The 23,028-nt window shown below is 51.6% G+C and overlaps 1 protein-coding gene across 7 annotated transcripts in view; it reads left to right on the top strand.

Annotated features, from left to right (window-relative positions):
- The window catches only part of ZDHHC3 (zinc finger DHHC-type palmitoyltransferase 3), a 46,770-nt gene that overhangs the window by 7,969 nt on the left and 15,773 nt on the right, over positions 1–23,028 (top strand). For 4 of the 7 annotated variants that reach the window (XM_054729964.1, XM_054729962.1, XM_028131664.2 and 1 more), the window contains exons 2-6: positions 5,871–6,200; positions 12,817–12,941; positions 19,407–19,503; positions 20,032–20,113; positions 20,190–20,303. In XM_054729964.1, the coding sequence (XP_054585939.1) occupies positions 5,895–6,200; positions 12,817–12,941; positions 19,407–19,503; positions 20,032–20,113; positions 20,190–20,303 (724 nt within the window). In that variant the 5' untranslated portion in view covers positions 5,871–5,894. The remainder of the gene's footprint in view (positions 1–5,870; positions 6,201–12,816; positions 12,942–19,406; positions 19,504–20,031; positions 20,114–20,189; positions 20,304–23,028) is intronic. The other 3 variants (XM_054729965.1, XM_008154392.3, XM_054729963.1) reach the window with 2 other exon arrangements.

Below are 23,028 nucleotides of genomic sequence, written 5' to 3'. Positions count from 1 at the left end.
TTCTCCTCCTCCTCCTCCTCCTCTCTCTCCTCCTCCTCCTCCCTTTTCTCTTCTCCTCTTCTTCTTCATCATCATCATCATCCCACAATTTCTAGTGTATTATGTTTCCATTTTAGTTTGTCTCAAGAAACTTTTTTATTTCCTCTTTAATTTCTTCTTTGATCCATTGGTTGTTCAAATAGAATCCCTTTGTGAAACCTGGTATAGTTACAATAACTGTTCTCACTCTCTTTTCTAGGTCTTTTTTCAGATCCCTCCAAGCACATTTGCTTTTTGTTCCTAAAAAAAAGACCAAGCCTTTTCTGGGTGATGTCACAGTGGCTGCATGTCTGCACATGGTACCATGTGGTGTCGGGTGCTATTTTTAACATCCTTAGGTGGGAACCTTTGCTGGTTGGTCTCTGTCTAGCACGCATGGGCTTTCTCTCAGAAGAAGCAGTGTGCTAGAACTTGGCCCCACAGGAAGTGTTCCTCAGCAGAAGCAGATTTTAGGGACTCAATCTTAGGGTGACCCCTGGCTAAGGCATTATAGCCCTTCTACTTCCTAAGTTAAATCAGGATCAGTCTTCTAAATGTTGGCTGGTGTTCAGCCAGGCCCCCCACCTTAGAGCACAAAATGTGTGACTTACAAAGGGTTCCTATACTGAGTATCACACTCATTGACAAATATTAATTGGGTAGCTAGGTCAGTAATATATTATTGCCTTTATAAAAAATTTCCTGCTGGGTTGCAGACTCCCTGGAAGGAGGAGGTAATGCAAGCCATGGCATAGAAGCAACTAGTAGATACCATTCATTAGAACTAGAGAGGAAGTTAGCAACCTTCCTAACATTTTATAACATCGATTAACTCCTTGAGCTTCTTTTATTTTTTTAGAGAGAGAGGAAGGGATGGGGAGAGAAAAATTGATCAGTTGCCTTCCATTCCCGCCCCAACCAGGGATCGAACCCACAACCTTTTGGTGTACGGGACATCCAGCCAACTGAGCCACCCAGCCAGTGCTTGAGCTTCCTTTTTTTCCCATCTATAGAACAGGCTGGACCAGCGTTTGGAAGAGGTCAGCTAGCCTAGTGGAAATATGATTCATGAAAGAGACAGCTGACAGAGTAAAATGACTCACGGAGGAAGAGTGCTCTTTATTTTTTTAAGAATGGGCATTATAGGTTCCCAGTAGCTAGTGGGAGGAAAGTCTGCTTAGAGTCCATTTCTTGGGCTTTTAAATAAAAAAAAAAATCACAGCTTGGAGATCTAGGCCTTCCCACTCACTTTAGAGATGAAGACAAAGCTAAGTTGAAGTGACTTGTCCTCAGGTCCATCAAATGCGTGAGAGGGATAGGAAGTGGCACTCCTGTCTCCTGCTTGGCCATTCCTCCTCTCTTCGTGGTGGGTGGGGGTGAGCAGCCTTGTGCTATGCTCAAAATGTGGTCTATGGTGACAAGCAGCTGGTTTTGAATTCTGGCTTTATTACTCCCTCGCTTTATATGACCTTGAGAACATTAACCAAAACCTCCGCACCGCTATCTATACAGTGAATAATAAAAGCTACTGTGCTATTGTAAGAATTAAAACGAACTGCTTTCTGAGTCTGCAGTCATAATAGCCATTCAGTTAATGTTGGGGTTCATCTCCACTCCTGCAGACAGCACTGCATGTTTTGTCTAAACTGATGTTTTAGGCCAGGCGTCCTCGAACTACGGCCCGCGGGCCACATGCGGGTGTTTTTGCCATTTTGTTTTTTTACTTCAAAATAAGATATGTGCAGTGTGCATAGGAATTTGTTCATAGTTTTTTTCAAACTATAGTCCGGCCCTCCAACGGTCTGAGGGACAGTGAACTGGCCCCCTGTTTAAAAAGTTTGAGGACCCCTGTTTCAGAGAAAAATCTCAAATGGACTTTCTCTTACGTAAAACAAGAGTTTGACTGAAATGCAGTAGATGGTCTTTGAGGCTTCTTCCCCCTCTAAAAGTCTGACTCAGATAGTGATTGTTTTTCAACAGTTAATCTTATGTGTGGTCTTGTTTTAAAGTTGTCTCATTAATCTTTCTCATTGTTGCAACACATGGTAGAGCACATTTATAAAAAGGGAAAGGAGAATGTGTTACCCAAATGAGCCGTAGTTTCTACAGATCCCCAGTGTCTGTGTCACACATTGTATCATCCTCTATGTGGGAGTGTGTATTTTTTAATAGTTCTAGAAAGCTGGGAGGTGGTAAAGGAGCCAGTTGTAGTAAGTGTAGGAACTGTTAGCCTGGCCAAAACCAGACTTTGTTCTGAAATGAAGACCCTTTGTTAGGAGTCCCAGTGGGTACATGCATGGATGGGTTTTATAAGAAGGTGACCAGTTAGGAGTCAAAAAGGCACATTTAACTTCCCACTTCCTGGTTCCCTCAATGAACTTTAATGTGTTATAGAGTTTGGTTTGGGGGTGCAATAGTTTACTTTTTAAAATTTTTGTTGGAGGTTAAGTATGACAGGCAAAAGGAGAAACAATGTAAGCTCACGGGTAAAGCCAGAGCGCTCTGCCTGTCTGGGCACCTCCCTTGGCTGGCAGGTTGTAATGCAGATAAGGCACCTTTCCTGTGGACCACGCCCTTTGAAAAACGTTTAGTGACTCATCCTGTATTTATTATGAGGCATTTCAAACAGTGAATTCATGGTTCATTCATTGTTTTTCTGAGAATCACCTAAAATGGGTATAAAATGTATAGTTCTTTTGGATTCTTACAACAAATTAAGATAATTTTAGCCCAAATAAATTAATTTCCTACATGATCAAATTTGTTTTTAAAGCCCATCTGTTCTTTGAAGTTGTGTGGCTGGCCTGTGAACACTGATACTTTAGTCAATTCCTTGGATATGGGAGAAGATTTTAAAGAGGCAAATACCATATTCTTAAGACCACAGGATTGAAACCATAGGTCAGTGATGGCGAACCTATGACACGCATGTCAGCACTGACACGCATAGCCATTTCTGATGACACGCGGCCGCATGCCGAGGATGAAACATTTGCTGCTCCTGAGGATGAAACATTTGCGACTAGAGTCTTGGAGTCAGTTTTTTCCTCAAAGTGACACACTACCCGAGTTATGCTCAGTTTTTTTGGTGAAGTTTGACACACCAAGCTCAAAAGGTGGCCCATCACTGCCATAGGTTATGGATGTACTCCTTAGGATGAATTTCAAGGAAGAATTACGGTAGAAATAGCAGAAAAGATGCTGCCTTCTTTCGGTGGGCCTGTTAAGTTAAGTGATTATTTACTGAGTTAGCTAGTAAAAATTAGTTTAGGTGCAAAGCCCATGTTTGGGGCAAGTTCAAGAGGATACCAGACCAGCCCCCCCTGACAGCAATCCAACATGATACTACATGTATTAAAATGTTAAATATTCATTTACTTTTTTGAGTATTTGGATTATCCTATTCTCTAAGCCAAAGGAAAATAATTACACCTGATTTTGAGTTTATTAAACCAATCTGTGTGTAAATATTTCATATAGCTACCCCACCAGCACCTCCACTCTGCCTCCCAGGTCCACTTACTCCACGGCCTTTGTCTAAGCCGTATGCTTCCCCTGGCTCCATGCCGGTGAGATCCCGCCCCCTCAGAAGCCCTGGCCAAGAAAGTCTGTATCTCACTTCTGGGTTTTGGGGGTATGTGTTTGTTTTGGGGGGTACTGTTTGCTCTCTGTTGTGCTACTCATTAGAAACCTATGTTTTAGGATTATTGTGGGGTGTGTCTGTCTGATTTACATATCCACTTATTCAAATACTGATTTGAGCATACACTCATGCCAGATACCAGGCTACAAAACTAAACAAATGGGACTTTCAAGTTAGCAGGGGAAAAGCAAGTAAGACTGGTCTTACCAGATTGGGATCTGGGAGAGGACTGAGCAGGCCAGCACACACACATTATTGTCCTCCTCATCCCCTGGGTGTGAGCCCCCTGCACAATTCCTTGCATTTAGTGGCTGCTTCATGAATGTCTTTTTGAGTCAGATGGAATTGAATGAAAGGCATGTTAGAGAGCCAACAGGGCAAGGGAATGGGACGAAGGCGCTGGGAAGGGACTGGCGAGGGCTGCCCCTGAGGGTAGGGGAGGCTGCCAGGAGTGGTATTGTGGGTTCTGGGGTGCGCCAGCCTCCTTGTGTGCCTGCCCCAGAGGCCTGAGCAACCAGTTCTGAGCAAGGACTCGTGGGGAATGGTCCTTGGCAAAGAACCATCCCTCAACCCCAAGGATTGGAGGAAAAGAGGTGAAGCTTTGCCCTTTCTGTTGGGGGCAGAGTGAAGGGAATGTGTACAATTTGTTTCAAGGTGGGCTCCCCCCCTCTCCCCCCAATATTTCTCAGATTTTCATTTGGCTAATTTAAGAAACAAATCGTTATTAAAGAGCTACTTCCATTGCCTTTGGAGGCCTGGGGGTTAAGTAAACCTTTTTACAGCAGTGTGCCTTGACTGGTTTTGATTGGGATGTTTTGAAACTAAAGTGTCCTTCAGTTCAACACTCAGTGCAGCTCTGCCAGGTATGCCCTTGGTTGGGCGCTTTCCCGGATCACAGGTTCTCACCAATGAGGGGTGATGCGAAAACAGAACTCCTAGTGCACTCTGGTCCCACATTGTTCAAGGGCGGAACATTCTGGTTTCCTACTTCATGGTCTACTTGGTGCACCTCCACCATCCAGAATATGGCCCAGCCCTAGAGTTAGCCGACGCCTCCCTGAGGTGGGCCTGGGCTCACAGAGCTCATGCATCTTACTCATGCACGTGTGTGATGGACACGTAGTGAGAGGCTGCTATGTGCAGGCACCGGGCTAATGGAAGGACGGGGCTTCCAGCCCACAACTACTGAATGGTGGGAGAGCAGAGCGGGTGTGGCCTAAAGGCCTACTGCCCAACATGAGTCCCCGTCTTGCACAAACGAATCTAACAAGGCCTCGCTTTACTGCTTTCCAGCCCACAGCCAGTTAGCAGCAGTAAACAGAGGGTGTGTTGGGAGGATTGGTAACTCTAGGCACATAATGACAGCAGCCAGGAATGGAGGAAGAAGACAAAGAACCTTACGGAGGAGATGTCACAGTGACAATGGTCTGAACAGGCCACTTGGTGTGCGGTGGCAAGCCCAGTGAATCCCGTTCCCCCTGAGGACATGGTTACCTAACATACTCCAGTAACTAATGTTCCTGGTAATGACTCGAAATCCTTCCAAATAAATGGATGGGTATTGTGCTTACGACAGGAAGTAGCCAGTTACCTGAGATTTACTCATGTGGAAGGGCCTGCAGCTCTAGTTTAGTCGAGCCGGTGCCTTATCTGCAGTCAAGAATGAGCAACCGTCAGGGTAGACTACAGGCATCTGCTCTGGATATTGTGGGCATAATTCAGTCACTGGAAGCATCTAAACATGAGCATTGCTCTAAAATTTATTTCCAGTGGTCCTCCATTTCTGAAAACCACACCATTTATGATCACTGAAGGGCAGTTGGATGGAGCACACAGGGTATGGCGAGATGACCCTCAGGCTGCAGATGACTGCGGGTTATGCTGCCACAGGCGTGGGTGGGGCAGTGTGGTTGTAACTGATCATCTCTGTTACACCGCGCTCTTCTGCAGGGAAGCAGGGGTTGGGGTGGATCAGTTATTTACCGGGTGGGGTAAAAATAGGTTTACAATTGTGAGGACGAGAAATACAGAGTTTATTCTTGTGTTATTATTGTATTATTCTCTGTATGAACAACCGTAAGCCTACTTTTGCCCCACCCTGTGTTTGGTGGGTGACACATAGACACTCCAGGCTCACTTGGAAAGGTCATATGGTCCAATCAGCTTGATAAAAAGATGATACCAAATGTCTGGGTCTTCTCTCTTCCAGATGCCAGTATGGACAGAATAGCTTATGATGCTTATCCCCACCCACCACTTCCGAGACATTGAGCGGAAGCCAGAATACCTCCAGCCGGAGAAGTGCGCCCCACCTCCCTACCCGGGTCCTGCGGGAACCATGTGGTTTATCCGCGATGGCTGCGGCATCGCCTGTGCCATTGTCACCTGGTTTCTGGTCCTCTATGCGGAGTTTGTGGTCCTCTTTGTCATGCTGATTCCATCCCGAGACTACGTATACAGCATCATCAATGGAATTCTGTTCAACCTGCTGGCCTTCTTGGCCCTGGCCTCCCACTGCCGGGCCATGCTGACGGACCCCGTGAGTATGTCTGGGCTTGTTTTGACCAGCCCACACTCTCCTCCTCTGGCCCTGGTGTGGCCACAGCCTGCATGCTGCCTGACCTCAGGAATGTGGAGAGCAGGAGGGCCAGGGCTGGGCCGGGGCAGTGGACACAGGTCCCCCTGCAGAAACACGGTCTGCCACAGCCTGCCTGCCTGGGTGAATGGTACTGTCTGTACCCTGGTGTGTACGTTGCTGGGGCCTGCTGGGGCAGGGTTTGTTCTGGGGGAAGCCTAGCCTCTAGTGAGAAAGATGAGTCACATAGCCGTCAAACCTGGGGCCAGGTGAGGAGCAGAAAGCATGCTGGGAGCTGGGTCAGGACAGGGCTTTGCAGCAAAGACAGGATGGGAGCTTGAAATTAAAGCCATATCCCGTTCCAGGAATGTGCACGGGAATGGCCTTCCCTTGGGGTGAGGCTCATCTTTTCCTGGAAAGCTGGGCAGGCCTGTGTCAGGCCACAGCAAGTGCCTCCTGGTGGACGTCCGTGAGCAAAGCAGTGGTCTTCTCCCCGGTGACTTAGCTAAATATACCAAGCTGTGCAAGTGGCTGCTGAATGCCAAGTACCCTGGTGTTAAGTCCTCCCTTCTGTTCATTACCGTGTGGGGAAAGCTGGAGTGCGTTATTGGATAAAGACCTCCCGGGGCTTCATTGTTTCGGTACTTGGGACGAGTGTGTTTAAATTAAGAAAGGGAAAGCACTCCTCGTGGCGGTGGCGGTGGCGGTGGCGGTGGCGGTGGCCACACAGACTTCCGTTCTGTGCGCTCCAGGGAAAGCTCAGTACAGATGCTGGGTCCCTTCTCCAAGGGCTCCAGTTCTTGCTGGTTCCGGAGGTGGATTGTTAATCTGCCCCAAGGGAAAGCGCTCTCCCAGCTCAATTACATGTCAGCAGCCGGTGCAGACGGTGCCTCGTCTTATACACATGTCTGGGGAGATGGCACACTGGCAGGCCGGGGCGTGGTGGAGAGTGTGTCTGCGTTGGTAGTGTGCGTGGAGTGCCTAAGATGTAGGGCAGGTGTGGGGTGTGAGGGGCAGCCTAGAGCCCCTGAGGATGTTAAACAAAAGAGTGACAAGATCAGATTGTCATTTTACAAGGATCACTCTGGCAGCAGTGAGGAAGGAGACCAGGGTGCCCCGAGGAGGGAATAAAATGAACGGCATGTTTATCGAGTGAGAGGTTTACTATGTGAGAGGTTCCATTCTGAGCAATGGATACAGCTGTGAACAAGACAGACCAAAATCCCGCTTTCCTGACGCTCACATCCTCACAGAGGGGTCAGGCAGTAACAACGTGGTTGCCGAGGTAATTTCAGAAAGTGACGAGTGCTGTAAAGACAATGGAACAGTGACGGGTCATGTGGTAACTTTTAGGAGGTGAAGGGGGACTACTTAGATCAAGGCGGTCTGAATGCCTCTCTGAGGCAGTGCCATTTGAGCTGAGGACTGGGCGACGTGAAGCTGCAAGTCAGGCAAATGAAGATCTTAGGGCAGAGCCTTCAGGAAGAGGAGAAACGGCAGTAAGACCCGGGTGACTGAAGCAGATCCTGCAGGCCCGTGGGCCTCCTGAGGACTCTGGTCTGTGTTCTGCATGCCGTGGGAGCCATCAGAAAGGCATGATGTGAGCAGGTGTTGTGCTTGGGATGGGGTTTGGGTGGGGATAAGTAAAGCAGGAAGATACGAGGTATTGCTGTGGTCCACACAAGACATGTGGCTCAGACGGGAACGGTGAAGCTGGAGAGAAGCTGTTGGATTTGGAGTATATTTTAAGCCACTAATTCTCAAGCCTGGCCGTACATTAGAATCCCTTGGGGAGCTTTTATTTTTTTTTTTTTTTTTTTTATTTTTTTTTTTTAAATATATTTTATTGATTTTTTACAGAGAGGAAGAGAGAGGGATAGAGAGTTAGAAACATCGATGAGAGAGAAACATCGACCAGCTGCCTCCTGCACACCCCCTACTGGGGATGTGCCCGCAACCAAGGCACACGCCCCTGACCGGAATCGAACCCGGGACCTTTGAGTCCGCAGGCAGACGCTCTATCCACTGAGCCAAACCGGTTTCGGCCCTTGGGGAGCTTTTAAAAGTACTGATGCCTGGGCCCCGCCCCCAGAGAGTCCCCGCTAATTGGTCTGGGGCGGGGCCCTGGGTATTGGGATGCTTTAAAGCTCCCAGGAGTCCCTCCGGTTCAGCCAGGTCTGAGAACCGCCATTCAGAAGAGCTGACAGAATGGAAAGAGATCAAAGAGTGTGCCTTCCAGAGTCTTCTTGGCTTGAGCAGCCAGGGGATTGATTGCTGGTGCCATGTATTGAACGGGGAGAGTCTGGGGAGAATAGGTTTGGGAAGAGAAAGCAAGGCTTTTGTTCTGGCCAAACTGTGTCTACGTTACATGTAAGCAGAGATGCCAGATAGGCAGCAGATAGCCAGGTCTGGGGCTGGTGGAGGGGCAGGACCAGAGTAGAGTGTAAAGCTCATTGGTTTCTAGAAGGTGTGTGAATCAGGGAACTGGATGTTGGGGGCTGTGGGGAGGCTTCGGCCCTGGCATTCCTGCTGCCCTCACATGTGTGTGTGTTCTTTTACCCCCACATTGTCTCCAGGGGCCTCCTCAGTCCGGCCCCTTGCAGTTGGAGGCGGGAAGAGAATGATCCTCACTATGGTATATTGCTGGGCTTCCAATCCCAAATGAATGGGAGCCAAACTCCAGCCAACTTCTCATGGGAGTGTTTTGCTGGTGGCCCCAAAGAAAACTGGGCAAAAATATGAAGCATCTGCCAAGTATCTACCATTGTAAAGGGAGCAACTCAAAGCATGTCCGACAGGCCGTGTCTCAGGCTCATCTTGGGTTTTCATGCTGCCACCTGCCTATCCCCATCCCAGCACATGACATCTTATGCAAAACTCAGTATGGAAACCGAGAGGGGAGCTGCAGCGGTGAGAGCCCCTGGGGCACCCTGGGCTTCCCAGGAGCAGAGTTGGGGGCCCAGATCACACACACAAAGCAGATCAATTCCTGCTTTCTCATCAAGGCCTGCAGCCTCATTAACACCAAAGGAGGAGTCTGTTTTTAGAAAGGAGCCTCTGTATGGTTCTAAGTTCCCTAAAAAGATTTATATGTTTGTATCTCAAGGATTCATGCTGCCTATAACTTTCAGAAAGTTACACCCTAAGGTTATAAACAATGTATGACAATGTATACATTGTATATGATTTTGGCTTATTACTATTCTTAGTTTGTTTTTTTTTAAAAAAAGATCTTATAGTCTTCCCAAGATGGTTACTGTACCACTTTCAGCTTTGAGATTCTTATTCCAAATGTAACATCAATACAATTGCAGCTACCACATTTTCTGGACCATTTAGTGAGCAGCTAGTAAATGAGGCCATGTAGAGCTTGAGCAGAAAAGGGAAGTGACTCACAAGAAATGTACCCATTTGAGGAATGGGATAAAGGACAGGCCTGTAAGGAGAGGGAAGGGGACAGACACACAGTGGGGCAGGTGCCTCACTGGGCAGGGGGCTGGTCTGGAGGTGGCATGAGCGTGGGCAGGAACAAGTCAGACTGGCGTGTGATGTCAGGTGCCTCCTTGCCCGCTCAGGTTGTGTAATGTCATCAAAGGAGCTCTCCGTGTTCCTGAAACACTGAAGTCTAGAGGGGCTCCACCTGCCCAGACAGCCCGGACTCAGAAACCCTTGTCTTGGTACCTCTCTCTCCTTTCCTCCCTCCCAATTTCACCACTTTTCTTTCCCAGTTACAAGCACATTTTAAGTCCTCATCCTGTGAATTCCTGAGGGATTGATTCCCTTTAAAATGGAGATCTGGGAGAGTATCTGTCTCCCAGCTTAAAGCTGAGAGCCAGAGCTTGTTGCTTTTTGCCCTGACTGCCAGGAAGCTCAAAGCCAAGCACTAGACAACCCCGGCACTTGTGTACATCCTTACAATCGGCATTTTTTGGTACTCTTCCATTCTTTGGACCTAATAATTTATTAACCTCATTGTAAATTACCTCAAATCTTAGACTTGAGTCAAGGAACACTATAAAGCAATTCATTGCTAAGGAAAAGGGAATCCATCTGCCTGCCTGCCGCTCCCCCTCCTCCTCCTTCTTCAGTCCCCCTAGTGAATTCCTTGCTGTAAACAGACTTCACTTGACAATCTCTGACCACTGCAGGTCACTGATTCTCATTTCTGCTGCCAAAAGTCATCTGTGGAGCTCAGGGCTCATTTCAACGTGCAGTTGGTATTCCTTTCTGGGGTTCCTCTCGGAGGAGAATCAGGTAGCAGGTATTTACTGGGGCCAGGAGCAGGGCAGCATGATGTCCGGCCCTGGGAACACAGAAGAGGACTGGCACTGGGTCCTCCCAGCCACATTCTGCTATAGAAGGGCTGTGCCCATCTTGCCCAAAGGTGTTGTTATATTCCCTGTGTAGGATCAGGGGACTTGCCTTGGGGTTCATTTGAGTGGGGGGTTTTGTTCTCCCTCATGCTCTGCAACTTCTCATACTGCCACTGAGCAACTTATCAATGCCAACCGAAAGTCTTCTGGCTCCAGAGAGAGGAGAGTGACCAGTTGGGGATTACCTACTTCCTACCTATCTGTGGAGGAGCCAGGTGGCCCTGGGACACTGCCTGTCAGCGATATGAGAGCGTTTCTGCTTAGACCAGCAGGTGTGCGCATGCCTCGATCCCATGGCCCCTGAAACAGTGTGTGCAGGCTTCGTCCTTGTTGCTTGAAATGAATGGGACGGTTGAGTCCTTGGAACCGTTGGTGTTTCTTCAGAGCCCCGTCTCCATGGCTTTGCATTGTGTCCTTACATTTTCCTGCTGTCCTAGCTGTGTCCTGAAGCAGGCCTTATTATCCTAGGCCAGTGAGCCGCAGTTTGCCGACCACTGTCCTAGGCTATTTCAATCACAGTGAGTATGTTGATACAGTTGTTGGCAGGAGAATGATAGGATGGCATCAGGGCACTAAAAAGAAAAGCCTCTTCAAATCACTTAATAAAAATATCTGACAAATACCTGTTGCCTTCTGATGGAGGCATAGGTTCTAGACTTGGGTGGCCTGGGTCTGATCCTCTTCTGCCACTTATTAGCCATCTGATCTTGGGAACTTGCTTAACTTCTCTGCTTTAGTTACCTCATCTCTACAATGAGGAATAGCATAGTCTCTACCTCATAGGTCTATTGTCAGAATTAACTGGCAAAATACAGCAAAACACTCGGAACTGTGCCTAGCATATAAGCACTCAATAAATGTCTGTTGTATCATCATTATTGTTCAGCTTGGGTTTATTAATACCTGCTCCTGGGCTGCAAGTTGAAAGACATTGTCCTCCAGGAATTAGGGTGTAATTAAATGGTAGTTGTTACAAGACAAATACAAGCAAGCACAAAGGCCCAGAGATGGGTTTGGCTGGGTGTGGCCTGGGGCCACTGGTAAGGAGGCTGGGTTGTGGTGGCCGCCCATGGACTCTGGGCCAGGAAATGGCTCTAGAGATTTCCACATGCGTCTCCATTGTGTGTAATGAGTAGATTGTACCTTCACAGAACATTTCAGAGTTCTTTGTTTTGATTTTTACTTTCAATTTTATTTTGTATTGGTTTCAGGTGTATAGCTTAGTGTTGTGTTTTTGTTGGTTGGTTGGTTTATGGCTTTTGTAGGACACTCTCCTCTGCCTGGCCCGTGTCCTCCGCAGGCCCCTTTAAAGTCTGCTCCTCTAGGTGGTTGGGCCCCGCCTTCCCTGTGAGCCAGACTTCCAGACCCCGACCCTCCGCTGGTGCCTCAAGGGCCCTCAGTGGTCTCAACATTGTGGTTACAAACCTCAGGAAAGTTGGTCATAGTCCTACTCCAGGTAGCTCCTTCCTGAGGTGTATTTTTTTGCTTGTATAATTAATGAGCTTTTTGAATTGCAAAAGTCACATGCTTATAATAGAACATATAAGAAAGATAGTCAAGAAAATAAGATGTTCTTGTGATTCTACTATGTTGGATAACCATTAATACTTTTGCGTGTATCTTTGTCTTTTTATGTATGTGTATAGAAAATCTTTGCTAAACGGGCTTACAATCTATTTACTGTTTGGAAGTCTGCTTTCCCTTTAACATTCTATCATGGGTGTTTCCCGTGTCAGTAGCTGTGTGCTTTATGGCTATTTAATGTGAAACTATATCCTGACTAGCGTTGTACATACCATCCAGTCCTTGCCTACCAGTTTGTTTGCTTCTTAAAATTTCTGTTATAGGCTTTTCTGGCATCTGGATGCATTTTGCAGTCCAGATTTTTTTCTACGACTTTTTTAACTTTTAGAAAAATTGTTAATGAGAAATACTTCAGTTGAAAGGGTATGAAACGATGAGATGATGAGCACTCATGTGTTCACTTTTTGGCAATTCCTGGGGGAAATTGTCAATATACAGTCATTGGTGTTGGCATAATTCTGACCACAGAGTCCACACGTTGGGGTGCACCTGCCTCATCCCTGGGTAATTCTTAACAGAGTCCATGTGTCAGGATGTGTGTGTAATTGCTCCTTTGAAATGACTGCCGACTGTGGAGTGCTGGAACCCCTAGCCAACCCTGAGGCCTTTCCTCTTTCATACAGGGGGCAGTGCCCAAAGGAAATGCCACTAAAGAATTCATCGAGAGTTTACAACTGAAGCCCGGCCAGGTGGTGTACAAGTGTCCCAAGTGCTGCAGCATCAAGCCCGACCGAGCGCATCACTGCAGGTACGCGCGTGCCACACACACTCATGCGCACACACTCCCCCTGCCCCAGGGGCCATCAGCAACGGGACTGCTGAACATGCCCGCTCTGGGCGCCGAGTGACCCTGAGTCTCCCTCTGGAGCCTCAGGAGCTCACTAGAAGGGAAAGGGCATGTGGTTTTGGCTCAGGACACCTGTCTCAAGACTCGGCTCTGCCACACCTGACGTGAGACCCTGGGCAGGCCCTTGACTCCGCCTTTGTTTCTGAATCTGTAAAATCCAGGAGATTCCTGCTCTTTCTCCTCACAGCCTTGCTGCTTAGTAAAGGCACCTGAGAAAGGCTGTAGAAAGGCATTCTGTGCATGTCTAGTCCTTGACCCATTTAAGAGGTTTGCCCTGCAGTTTACAGGAAAATGAAGGGTTGTCCTGATGGAAGGCTTTTCTTTAAAACGAAACTTCAAGAGGCCACGACATTGTGGGATTCAGCCCATAACCCATTGCCCTTCTCATCGATGATGGGTTTGCCCTTTTGGTTTTCAGATTTCTTTGACGACATCCAACTAAAAAGTGTTCTTGATCATTACGGGAACTTTAAATGCTAAATTACAGCAATGCAGACCTGGCACTTGGTCCCTTTTCAGACTGGTGTGGTCAGGGGGAGCTTTCAGGGAGTGAACCGGCTCCTGATGGCGGGAGGTCATCCTTGCAGTCGGGGGATGCGAGCGACTGTGAGGGGGCATTTCTGTGGGGTCTCACTGCCCCCCTCTTGGGAGAGCGCAGCCTCCGGCGTTCCGGGTCCCCGGGCAGCTGCTGAGCACTGGCTGTGTCCCGGCCTCAGCCCACGTCTCCTGTCAGTCACCTGACTTCCGTCTTCATGCTCACTCTCAGAGAAATGACTCCCTGAGTGAGGTGAAGTGGTTTTCTCGTTCTTCCATGAGCCCGGCATTCTCCTGCCGCCTCCTCCCTCTCTCCCAGGACCGAGGGAGGGATTCCTGAAAGCTAGTCAACACGTCAGCCAGCAAAACGGGCTGCTGGCTCAGATGAACTCGGGGGCGGGGGCCCGTGTGCCGCCTGCTCCTGACTCAGGAAATGTGTCCTAACTACTCCTTTGTGGTGGCCCACGCCGTCGGGGACCACAGTTTTGAATAAGCAGAATCCCCAGCACACGGGTGGGTTGGGCTGTGACTGGTCGAGCCAGAGGCCTGCTGCCTCGTTAGAAGCTGGTGTCGGCCTTGCCCACTCAGGCAAGGTGCTTGGGCCAGCTGTTCTGTTCCTCTCCTCCCAGTGGATCCCGTGGAATTGAGAACTCCATTCTCCGGCTCTGTGGCCGCCACCGAGACTCCCTGAACCTGGGCCTGTAGGTGTTCCCTCCAGCCCGGTGTACGGGTGGTCTTCCCTCTGAGGAGAGGCACGCGGAACCCCAGGCTGCTTGTCCTGGTTGGGAACCTGGAGGCAGGAGGGAAGGCTGCGGAGGGAGCTGTCCATGGTAAAGGGGAGGGCCCAGGTGTTAGTGTGATGCGTTAGGCCAGTGGTCGGCAAACTCATTAGTCAACAGAGCCAAATATCAACAGGACAACAATTGAAATTTCTTTTGAGAGCCAAATTTTTTAAACTTAAACTTCTTCTAATGCCACTTCTTCAAAATAGACTCGCCCAGGCCGTGGTATTTTGTGGAAGAGCCACACTCAAGGGGCCAAAGAGCCGCATGTGGCTGGCGAGCCGCAGTTTGCCGACCACGGCGTTAGGTTCTTGGACAGGGAGGTGGAGACCTCTGACTTGGCAAAGCCTCTCCCCCTGCTGGCCCCCGATAGACACACTGAGGCTGAGGCTGAGCCGGTTGTGGACTGCGTAGGGCGCCTGCCAGATCCTTGTCTTCCTCGTGGTGTACGCAGCTCTCGTGTTCTTCAAATGTGTAGACCTGGTCTCAGCCCTGAGACGTGAGAGCTGGCTGCAGGCGGATTGGAGAAGCCAGGTTTCCTTGCCCAGAGTGGGGCCTGAGAGCAGGGTTCTCCCCACTGCCTTACCCAGAACTTCCTGAGCAGGACAGGGGGTGGGAGGTGCCTTTGTGCTTACACTTCTCACTGTAGCGAATGAGGGTGAGGTAAAAACACACCTGACCCACTTGGTGCCTCTGGCCGTGTCCTTTTCTCTTTCCTGGGGCAGCCAGTCTGTGCTGAAGCCGCTTCCAGCCTCGCTCTTTCCCCGTCCACAGTCAGAGCCTGCACTCGACTGACCCTGCTCCATGGGGCCTGGGTTGGGCTCTGGGCTGTGATGGTGGATTAGACATGGCCCTGACCCAGGGCCTCCACCCAGGCTGGCAGGCGCACCTGTCCACTGTGGTGCCGTCTGGTGAGTGCCGCTGTGGGGAGACACGGGCCCTCATGGACACGCTGTCTCCACGGTGGGCAGCACCAGGGCGGGCAGGAGGGCCTCAGCCAGCTCCGGGGCTGAGTGCCAAGGAAGCCCCGCAGAATGTGGGCAGTCACCACCCGGGCCGTGGGGTTCCTTCACCCACCCGCTCAAGGACCCACCTCCAGCCCTTGCCCTCGGGACTCTGTCCCCAGTCCAGACCCATTCAGGCTGGGCATTTTGTGAGGTGTGGGGGGGGTCGGCCTCTGCACAGTGCCTCCAGCCACCAGCCTAGATGGACCCCCACACCCCACCCCTGGCACACGCACTCACACACGCACTCACACTCACACTCACACGCCACCACCTGGCCCAGAGCCTGCTTCTGAACACCCCCCTCCGTGGGCTCAGGGAGAGGTGCCATCTTGGCATTTCCTGTCCTTGCAAACAGCAAACACGGACCCGCTCTGGACCAAGTTGTGCAGCTCCCAGCGGGTGGACTCCCTGCTCCTGAAGGGTGAGGCGCTTCCTATGTGGCTGCCTGGTGAGACGTGGGCCTGTGAAGCTGGCTTCCCTGCGCACCGGCCTCTGCAGAGGCGGGAACAAAGCCCGGGTGCCCACAGAGCTCGTGTCAGCTCTTGGGCAGCTTCCAGAGGCTGCCGGCCAGTGGCACTTCTGCTGCTGAACAAACACTGCTCAGAGCCCACTCAAACCCTCTCAGAAAGAAGTGCCACGGAAGAGAACTGCTCAGGAGCCTAGAGCTGGGGCGGGGCAGCACCCTCAGGAGTTTCCTCCCAGGCAGGGGAGCTAAGAACCCCTAGAGCTGGTTGTCCCAGAAGGACATGCAAGAAATGGGCTCCAAGTGCTGGCTCCGTGGGGGAGGGGGAAGGCCTGGTGGCTCCATGAGGGAGGGGTGGGCCTGGTGGCTCCATGGGGAGGGGTGTGGGGCCTGGTGGCTCCGTGGGGGAGGGGGAAGGCCTGGTGGCTCCATGAGGGAGGGGTGGGCCTGGTGGCTCCATGGGGAGGGGTGTGGGGCCTGGTGGCTCCATGGGGGAGGGGTGGGCCTGGTGGCTCCGTGGGGGAGGGGTGTGGGGCCTGGTGGCTCTGTGGGGGAGGGGTGTGGGGCCTGGTGGCTCCGTGGGGGAGGGATGTGGGGCCTGGTGGTTCTGTGGGGGAGGGGTGTGGGGCCTGGTGGCTCCATGGGGGAGGAGTGGGCCTGGTGGCTCCATGGGGAGGGGTGTGGGGCCTGGTGGCTCCATGGGGGAGGGGTGGGCCTGGTGGCTCCATGAGGGAGGTGTGGGGCCTGGTGGCTCCATGGGGGAGGGGTGGGCCTGGTGGCTCCGTGGGGGAGGGGTGTGGGGCCTGGTTGCTCCGTGGGGGAGGGGTGTGAGGCCTGGTGGCTCCATGGGGGAGGGGTGTGGGGCCTGGTGGCTCCGTGGGGGAGGGGTGTGGGGCCTGGTGGCTCCATGGGGGAGGGATGTGGGGCCTGGTGGCTCTGTAGGGGAGGGATGTGGGGCCTGGTGGCTCTGTGGGCTGAGGCCCAGGATGCAGGAGGCATCACTCCTCACTGTCTGCTTGTCTGTACTTTTAAAACTTATATCAGGAACAAGTGCTACCCATTGAAATACAGGGTGGACAGACTGTTTACAGGTGTAATACAGATGAACAATATATTCATTAGTAAATAATACAAGAATGAACTCTGTTTCATATACTCACAACTTTAAGCCTGCCTTTGCCCACTCCGTATGTATTGTTCCTGTGTTTTTTTAGTCCTCACCTGAGGATATGCTTTATTATTTTTTTTTAAGAGAAAGAGAGCTTTAGCCGGTTTGGCTCAGTGGATAGAGCGTCGGCCTGCGGACTCAAGGGTCCCAGGTTCGATTCCGGTTAGGGGCATGTACCTTGGTTGCGGGAATGTCCCCATTAGGGGGTGTGCAGAAGGCAGCTGATGGATGTTCTTTCTCATCGATGTTTCTGGCTCTCTCTCTCTCTCTCTCTCTCTCTCTCTCCCTTCCTCTCTGTAAAAAATCAATAAAAAATGTATTTTTTAAAAAAGAGAAAACATCGCCATGAGAGAGCAACATTGATTGGTTGCCTCGCGTTCGTGCTCTGACTGGGAACTGAACCCCAGCCTTTTGGTGTGCAGGGTGGCACTCCAACCAGCTGAGCCACCTGGCCAGGGCTCTTACCTTTTTTAATTGGTAACACACATGCAGAGAGAACAGGTAGTGGGGGTGCTGGTACCCAACTTTCTCTTCACTTCCTCCATGCCCTCGTGCCTGCCTTCTCACCCTGCCCTCCTGGCCCAGGGGCATTCTGGAGCTGGGCCAGCATCTCGGAGGTGCACCCCTTTCTTTTTTTTTTTTATTTTTTTATTGATTTTTACAGGGAGGAAGGGAGAGGGATAGAGAGCTAGAAATGTCGATGAGAGAGAAACATCGACCAGCTGCCTCCTGCACACCCCCTACTGGGGATGTGCCCGCAACCAAGGTACATGCCCTTGATCGGAATCGAACCTGGGACCTTCCAGTCCGCAGGCCGACGCTCTATCCACTGAGCCAAACCGGTTTCGGCAAGGTGCACCCCTTTCTGACGTGCTGGCAGGACCCTTTGCAGTGTAGAGAACAGGGTGGAGACCAGAATGACGGGCGCTCGGCTGAGCCAGGCCCAGTGTCTGCCTGCTTCTTCCTTTCGTCAGTGCTTCCTGCGGATGGGGAGCCGGAGGCCCAGAGGTTGGCCCAGGTCTGCCTTGCCCCCGAGCTCACAGCTTAGAAAAGGTCACATCTCCTCCCTGGGGTGGGGCCTGCAGCTCGGCATGCGTGGCCTCGAAGTGGAGCCTCCCTCAGAGGGCGCTGGGCTCCTGGCCCGGAGGCTCGGAAGGCTCACCTCCACATCCACAGAGACCCTCCGCGCCCTCCGTGCCCTCCGCCAGACCTGTGCAGGCGGCACCCCGTGTGAACCGATGTAGCCCTTCTCCTCCAAGCAGCACCCCGAGGCCAAGCCTTCCTGCAGAGTCCACCACCACAGCCCGCTGGGCACTGTAAGAGCCTGAGATAAAGTTAGTTATGGAAACTGGTGGGAAGAAAAGCTGGTGTGAACTAAGGGACTTTCAAAAAAGGAATCGTATTATTTCTGAGGTTGTATTTATAGTAATTCCAACTGTGTTTTTTAAAATATGTTCTCATTGATTTTTTTCTTTTTTTAGAGAGAGAGGGATATAGAGAGAAACATCAATGAGAGAGAACATCCTCTATCGGCTGCCTCCTGCACGGCCTCTACCAGAGATCGAGCCCACAACCTGGGCATGTGCCCTGACTGGGAATCGAACCAGTGACCTCTTGGTTCATGGATTGACGCTCAAGCACTGAGCCACTCCGACCGGGCCCGACTGTTTTAAACAAATAATACCCCGAGATAAATGTTAAGGAGCCTGTTTTAATGATTTGAAAGGGGAACAATCTTGATGAATCCATCTATTGTCAAGTGGGTCTTTCTAAACTTGAGCTTTGGAAAGTACTTGCTTTCAAGCCCCCATTCGCCTTGTTCTCTTGTTTCCTGTTATTACTTTGTATTGTCCAAAAAGGGGAGGAAGGGTGTTTGCTATCAAATAAGCTTGCAACCTTCCAAAAGTGATCCTAGTAAGAAGTTAGCAATTTGAAAATTAGATCATCCGATCAACACTTGAGCGTAAGTGACTTTTGTGCTTTTTCTGGCCGAGTGGATGTTATCTGGGAGCTGGAAGGTTCTTGGAGGGGGCTTCCTGCTGCCCTGAGAGGTTCTGCACTTGACCCAGCTCTGAACTCTTCCAGCTTTCCCTTCCGCAGCCACACCCTCCCTGGAAGCTCCACCCCACCCTTTGGATTTGGGTCGTTCTGGGGAATTGGGAGCCCTGTTTTCTGTATCCCATCTCCTCAAGTTTTTGAAACTGCTGCTTCCTTTGTCCTCTCAATAAACCACCTTCTCAGCTCAATGTCGCATCGAGAGCAGCCACGCCATGTCAGTTCCACCCACTGTATGTCCAGCAAGAGGCCTTGGTGGGTGACTAGGACCTGCAGCCCCTGCAGCCCACACCTAGCAGGAGGCCAGGCTCCCGCCACGCCAGGCCCCCGCTAACGCTCTGCCCGTGGCTGTTTCAGTGTGTGTAAGCGGTGCATTCGGAAGATGGACCACCACTGCCCCTGGGTCAATAACTGTGTGGGCGAGAACAACCAGAAGTACTTCGTCCTGTTTACAGTAAGTCCCCTTCCGACTCTGCCCCACCCTCCCGGGACCAGCGGAGCACTTCCTTCCCCAAGTTCCCAGCACCCGAGCGCGCTCCTCGGCTCGGCGTGTGGACCTGCCTCTGCCAGCCTCGGCTCAGCAAGGGCTACCTGCTCCTGAGCACTCGCTCGAGCTCTTAAAACACGGACTCAAGTTGATTAGCTATAAGCGAGGGCCAGCGCCCAATCTGAGTAGCTAAAGGAGCCGTTTTGGTGGTGACTGCAGGTAGGTGGGGTGTGTTTAGTATGAGGGCTGGAAGGGCCATTGGCAGTCAGCACCCTCACTGCTCAGTGAGAAGAGCGACCCCCAGGAGCCCCACCCACCCGGAGCCCAGGTCACCTGGTGATGGGCACTGTTCTCGTCCCCACACTCAGACCCGGGGCTGGGGGCGGAGACAGTGGGGGGTGGCCAGGTGCCTCTGGCCCTGCTCCTGGTCCTCCCTCACCCTGGTGCTCCTGAGTGCGGGGTTCGCACAGTGATGCCTGCCCGCTTTCATTGCAGATGTACATAGCTCTCATCTCCCTGCACGCCCTCATCATGGTGGGGTTCCACTTCCTACATTGCTTCGAAGAAGATTGGACAAGTGAGTGTGGTCAGGGCTCTCCTCCGGGGGTGGGGGACATGAGCAGGCGGGCTCTTTATTTCCATCGTGGCGCCAGGGTCCACCCTCAATTTATTAGATCTCTTGCAAGCCCACGGACTGACCGGGGAAGGAACAGCAGAGGCCCGAATCTTTCAGGAGAAAGCGCAGCCCCTTAAAGTCAGTTCCACAGGTAAAGTAGAGAGCTGGGCAGACCCTCGCCCGCCCGAGCGTGCCCTGGGAGAGTGCAGGCCCAGCCCGGCGGCGAGGCCGGGAGTGGGTGTCCGTGCCCTTAGCCAAAGCCCTTCATTCAAAGGTCACCCAGTCCAGTCTTACAGAAACTCATTTTTAATTTCCTGCCTGGGATGTGGAGATGTTTTGTTTTTTTGTGGTTGCCTTTTAACTGTTTGATCACCAATTTACATTAAGATTGTAGACAAATTCTTGCTGCTCTAGAAGTATTCCATTTAAATGTAAATGCCAACGAAGGAACTCCAACCAGAAAATTATATAAATTATGAGGGAAAATATAGATGCTGAAAAAATAAATGAAATTTAAAAGGAGAATAAAAATAAGAAAAAGTGGTTAGATGCTAACAGATTTAAAAGGCCGCCTGCTGAGCTAGATCTTTCACACACACAGCCTGTGAGACAGATGCCTTGAGCAGAAACATCGTATTTCTGTTTTCCCCTCGATGGGCCCCTTTTTTCACTTCACCGTCCTTTAGAAGTTTTGTTCTTCCTGCACGTGCTGACTTCTTGGGCATTTTCTTGCTGTTATTGTTTCTCAGGACTCTGAGGCTGCCCGGCCAGCATGGATCAATGGTCCTGGCGTGGCTCAGGAAGTCACAGTTCAATTCCCGTCAGGGCACACGCCCGGGTTGTGGGCTCGATCCCCAGTAGGCGGCGTGCAGGAGGCAGCCAATTGATGTTTCTTTGTCATCCATGTTTCTGTCTAACCCTCTCCCTTCCTCTATCTCTAAAATCAATAAAAACATTTTTAAAAAATTAGAGAACTCATGAGACTATGAAAAGGATGGTATCCGTAGCTCCAACCAGATACTAAGAGGTTTCCCCTGTGTCACAGTTTGCACCCGCCCCCTCTGCTCTCCCTGGCCCTGCCCAGCTGTCTGGCTGGGCCTCACCTAGGGGAAGAGAACCCTGTGAGCTGCCCTAACGACACCGTAGACTGGGCGGCTCACACACTTACTGCTCACAGCTCTGCACTGGGAAGTCCAGGGCGAGGTGCCCGCCAGTTGGGCTCCTGAGGCAGGGACTCCTGATTTGCAGGTGGCCACCTCCTCCGGAGTCCTCACAGGGCATGGAGGGAACAGCAAGCGTCCTGGTGTCTCTTTTGAACGGGCACTAATCCCATCACGACCTCATCTACCCTCACCTTCCAAAGGCCCGTCTCTGAACCCACTACACTGGGGGTTGGGGCTCAACACAGGAATTGAGGGGACACAGTTCCGTCCATAGCACCGTCTCCCTGCTTTCCTGACTAGCGCAGTTCTAGCACAAGCCAGACAGGAGGTCAGTGAGCGGGTGGGTGGGGAGTGGGGTGGGGTGGGTTCCGGAGGTCATGGTCCTGCACAGCTGGGGGCCACTAGCAGGTTCCTTGGTGAACATTCTGAAAGGACCGCATTCAGCTAGGCCCCTGGGATGCAGGTCAACTCTTGTGTGGCCTTGGCTGACAAGGACATTTTATCATCACAGACACCATCCCGTCGTCGGGCTAACGGACCTGGGCAGTAATGAGAGTCACTGTCAGTGAGGCCGTGTCTCTGTCTTCGGAACAGAGCTGACAGGCCGTTTTCTTTTTTTTTTTTTTTTTTAAATTTCTTTATTGATTAACGTGTCACATATTTGTCCTCATCCCCCCATTCCCATCCCCCACCCCTCCCCATGGGTGCCCCCACCCCCCTGTTGTCCTTAACCATTGGTTAGGCTTGTATGCATGCACACAAGTCCTTTGGTTGATCTCTCCCTCCTACCCCCACCCTCCCCAACCCTCCCTCTGAGGCCCAACAGTCCGATCGATGCCTCCTTGTTTCTGGGTCTGTTCTTGTTCATCAGTCCATGTTGTTCATCATTTCCCCTAGATGAGCGAGATCATGTGTTACTAGAAATATACTTACAAGAACCGAATGTGAGACGAGCAATAATAGTTATGCTGACAGGCAAATGAATCGGTCTGTAGTGAGTTTCTTTCTGGACCAACAGTTCTTTTGAGACCCAATTTCAATGTCCACCAGTTCCTTATGTGCACATGTCGGCACTGACTTTTCAGCTCTGGATGGTGGACAAATGGTGGTAATGCAGGTCCGACTCCCTCTGGTTTGGTCTCGCCCGGACCCAGGGGCACGGCTTCACCCGGACCCAGGGGCGCGTGGCCTCACCCGGATCCAGGGGCGCTCGGCCTCACCCGGACCCGGGATCCAGCTTGACCCAGCCTCACCTGGATCCAGGGGCACACGGCCTCACCCGGACCCGGGATCCAGCTTCACCCGGACCCAGGGGCGTGTGCAGGCCGATTTCTTAATGCCCCTGGGAGCCAGGCAGCCTGCAGGGTGTTCTGAGCAGGGCCTTGTTCCGACCTGAGCCAGGCCTGCAGGGCGGAGCTGCTCAGCACGTGCAGAGCAAGAGCAGAGGCTCGGAGGCCAAGCGCTGCTGAGCTCACAGTGGAGAGGGCTTGCGAGCCAGGCCTGCTGCTGGCGGTTCGCGGCAGTGAGCGAGGGCTAGTGTGTGTTAGGGAGGCCCTGGCAGGGCCCAGCCAGTCAAGGAGGGCTCCCATAGGGAGTGTAGGTGCGACCAGGTGGGGTAGGGAGGGCCTCACTGAGGCCTGGAGGCCAGAGACGTGGCACCCAGGAGGACCCACCGGGGACTTGGGGCAGAGGGGGCCTGGGGCGGTGGGCATC

Source organism: Eptesicus fuscus, chromosome 18 (genome assembly GCF_027574615.1).
Source record: "Eptesicus fuscus isolate TK198812 chromosome 18, DD_ASM_mEF_20220401, whole genome shotgun sequence".
Lineage (NCBI taxonomy): Eukaryota > Metazoa > Chordata > Mammalia > Chiroptera > Vespertilionidae > Eptesicus > Eptesicus fuscus.
Note: the sequence above shows the minus strand (reverse complement) of the source record. Positions and strands in the feature narration are given on the sequence as shown.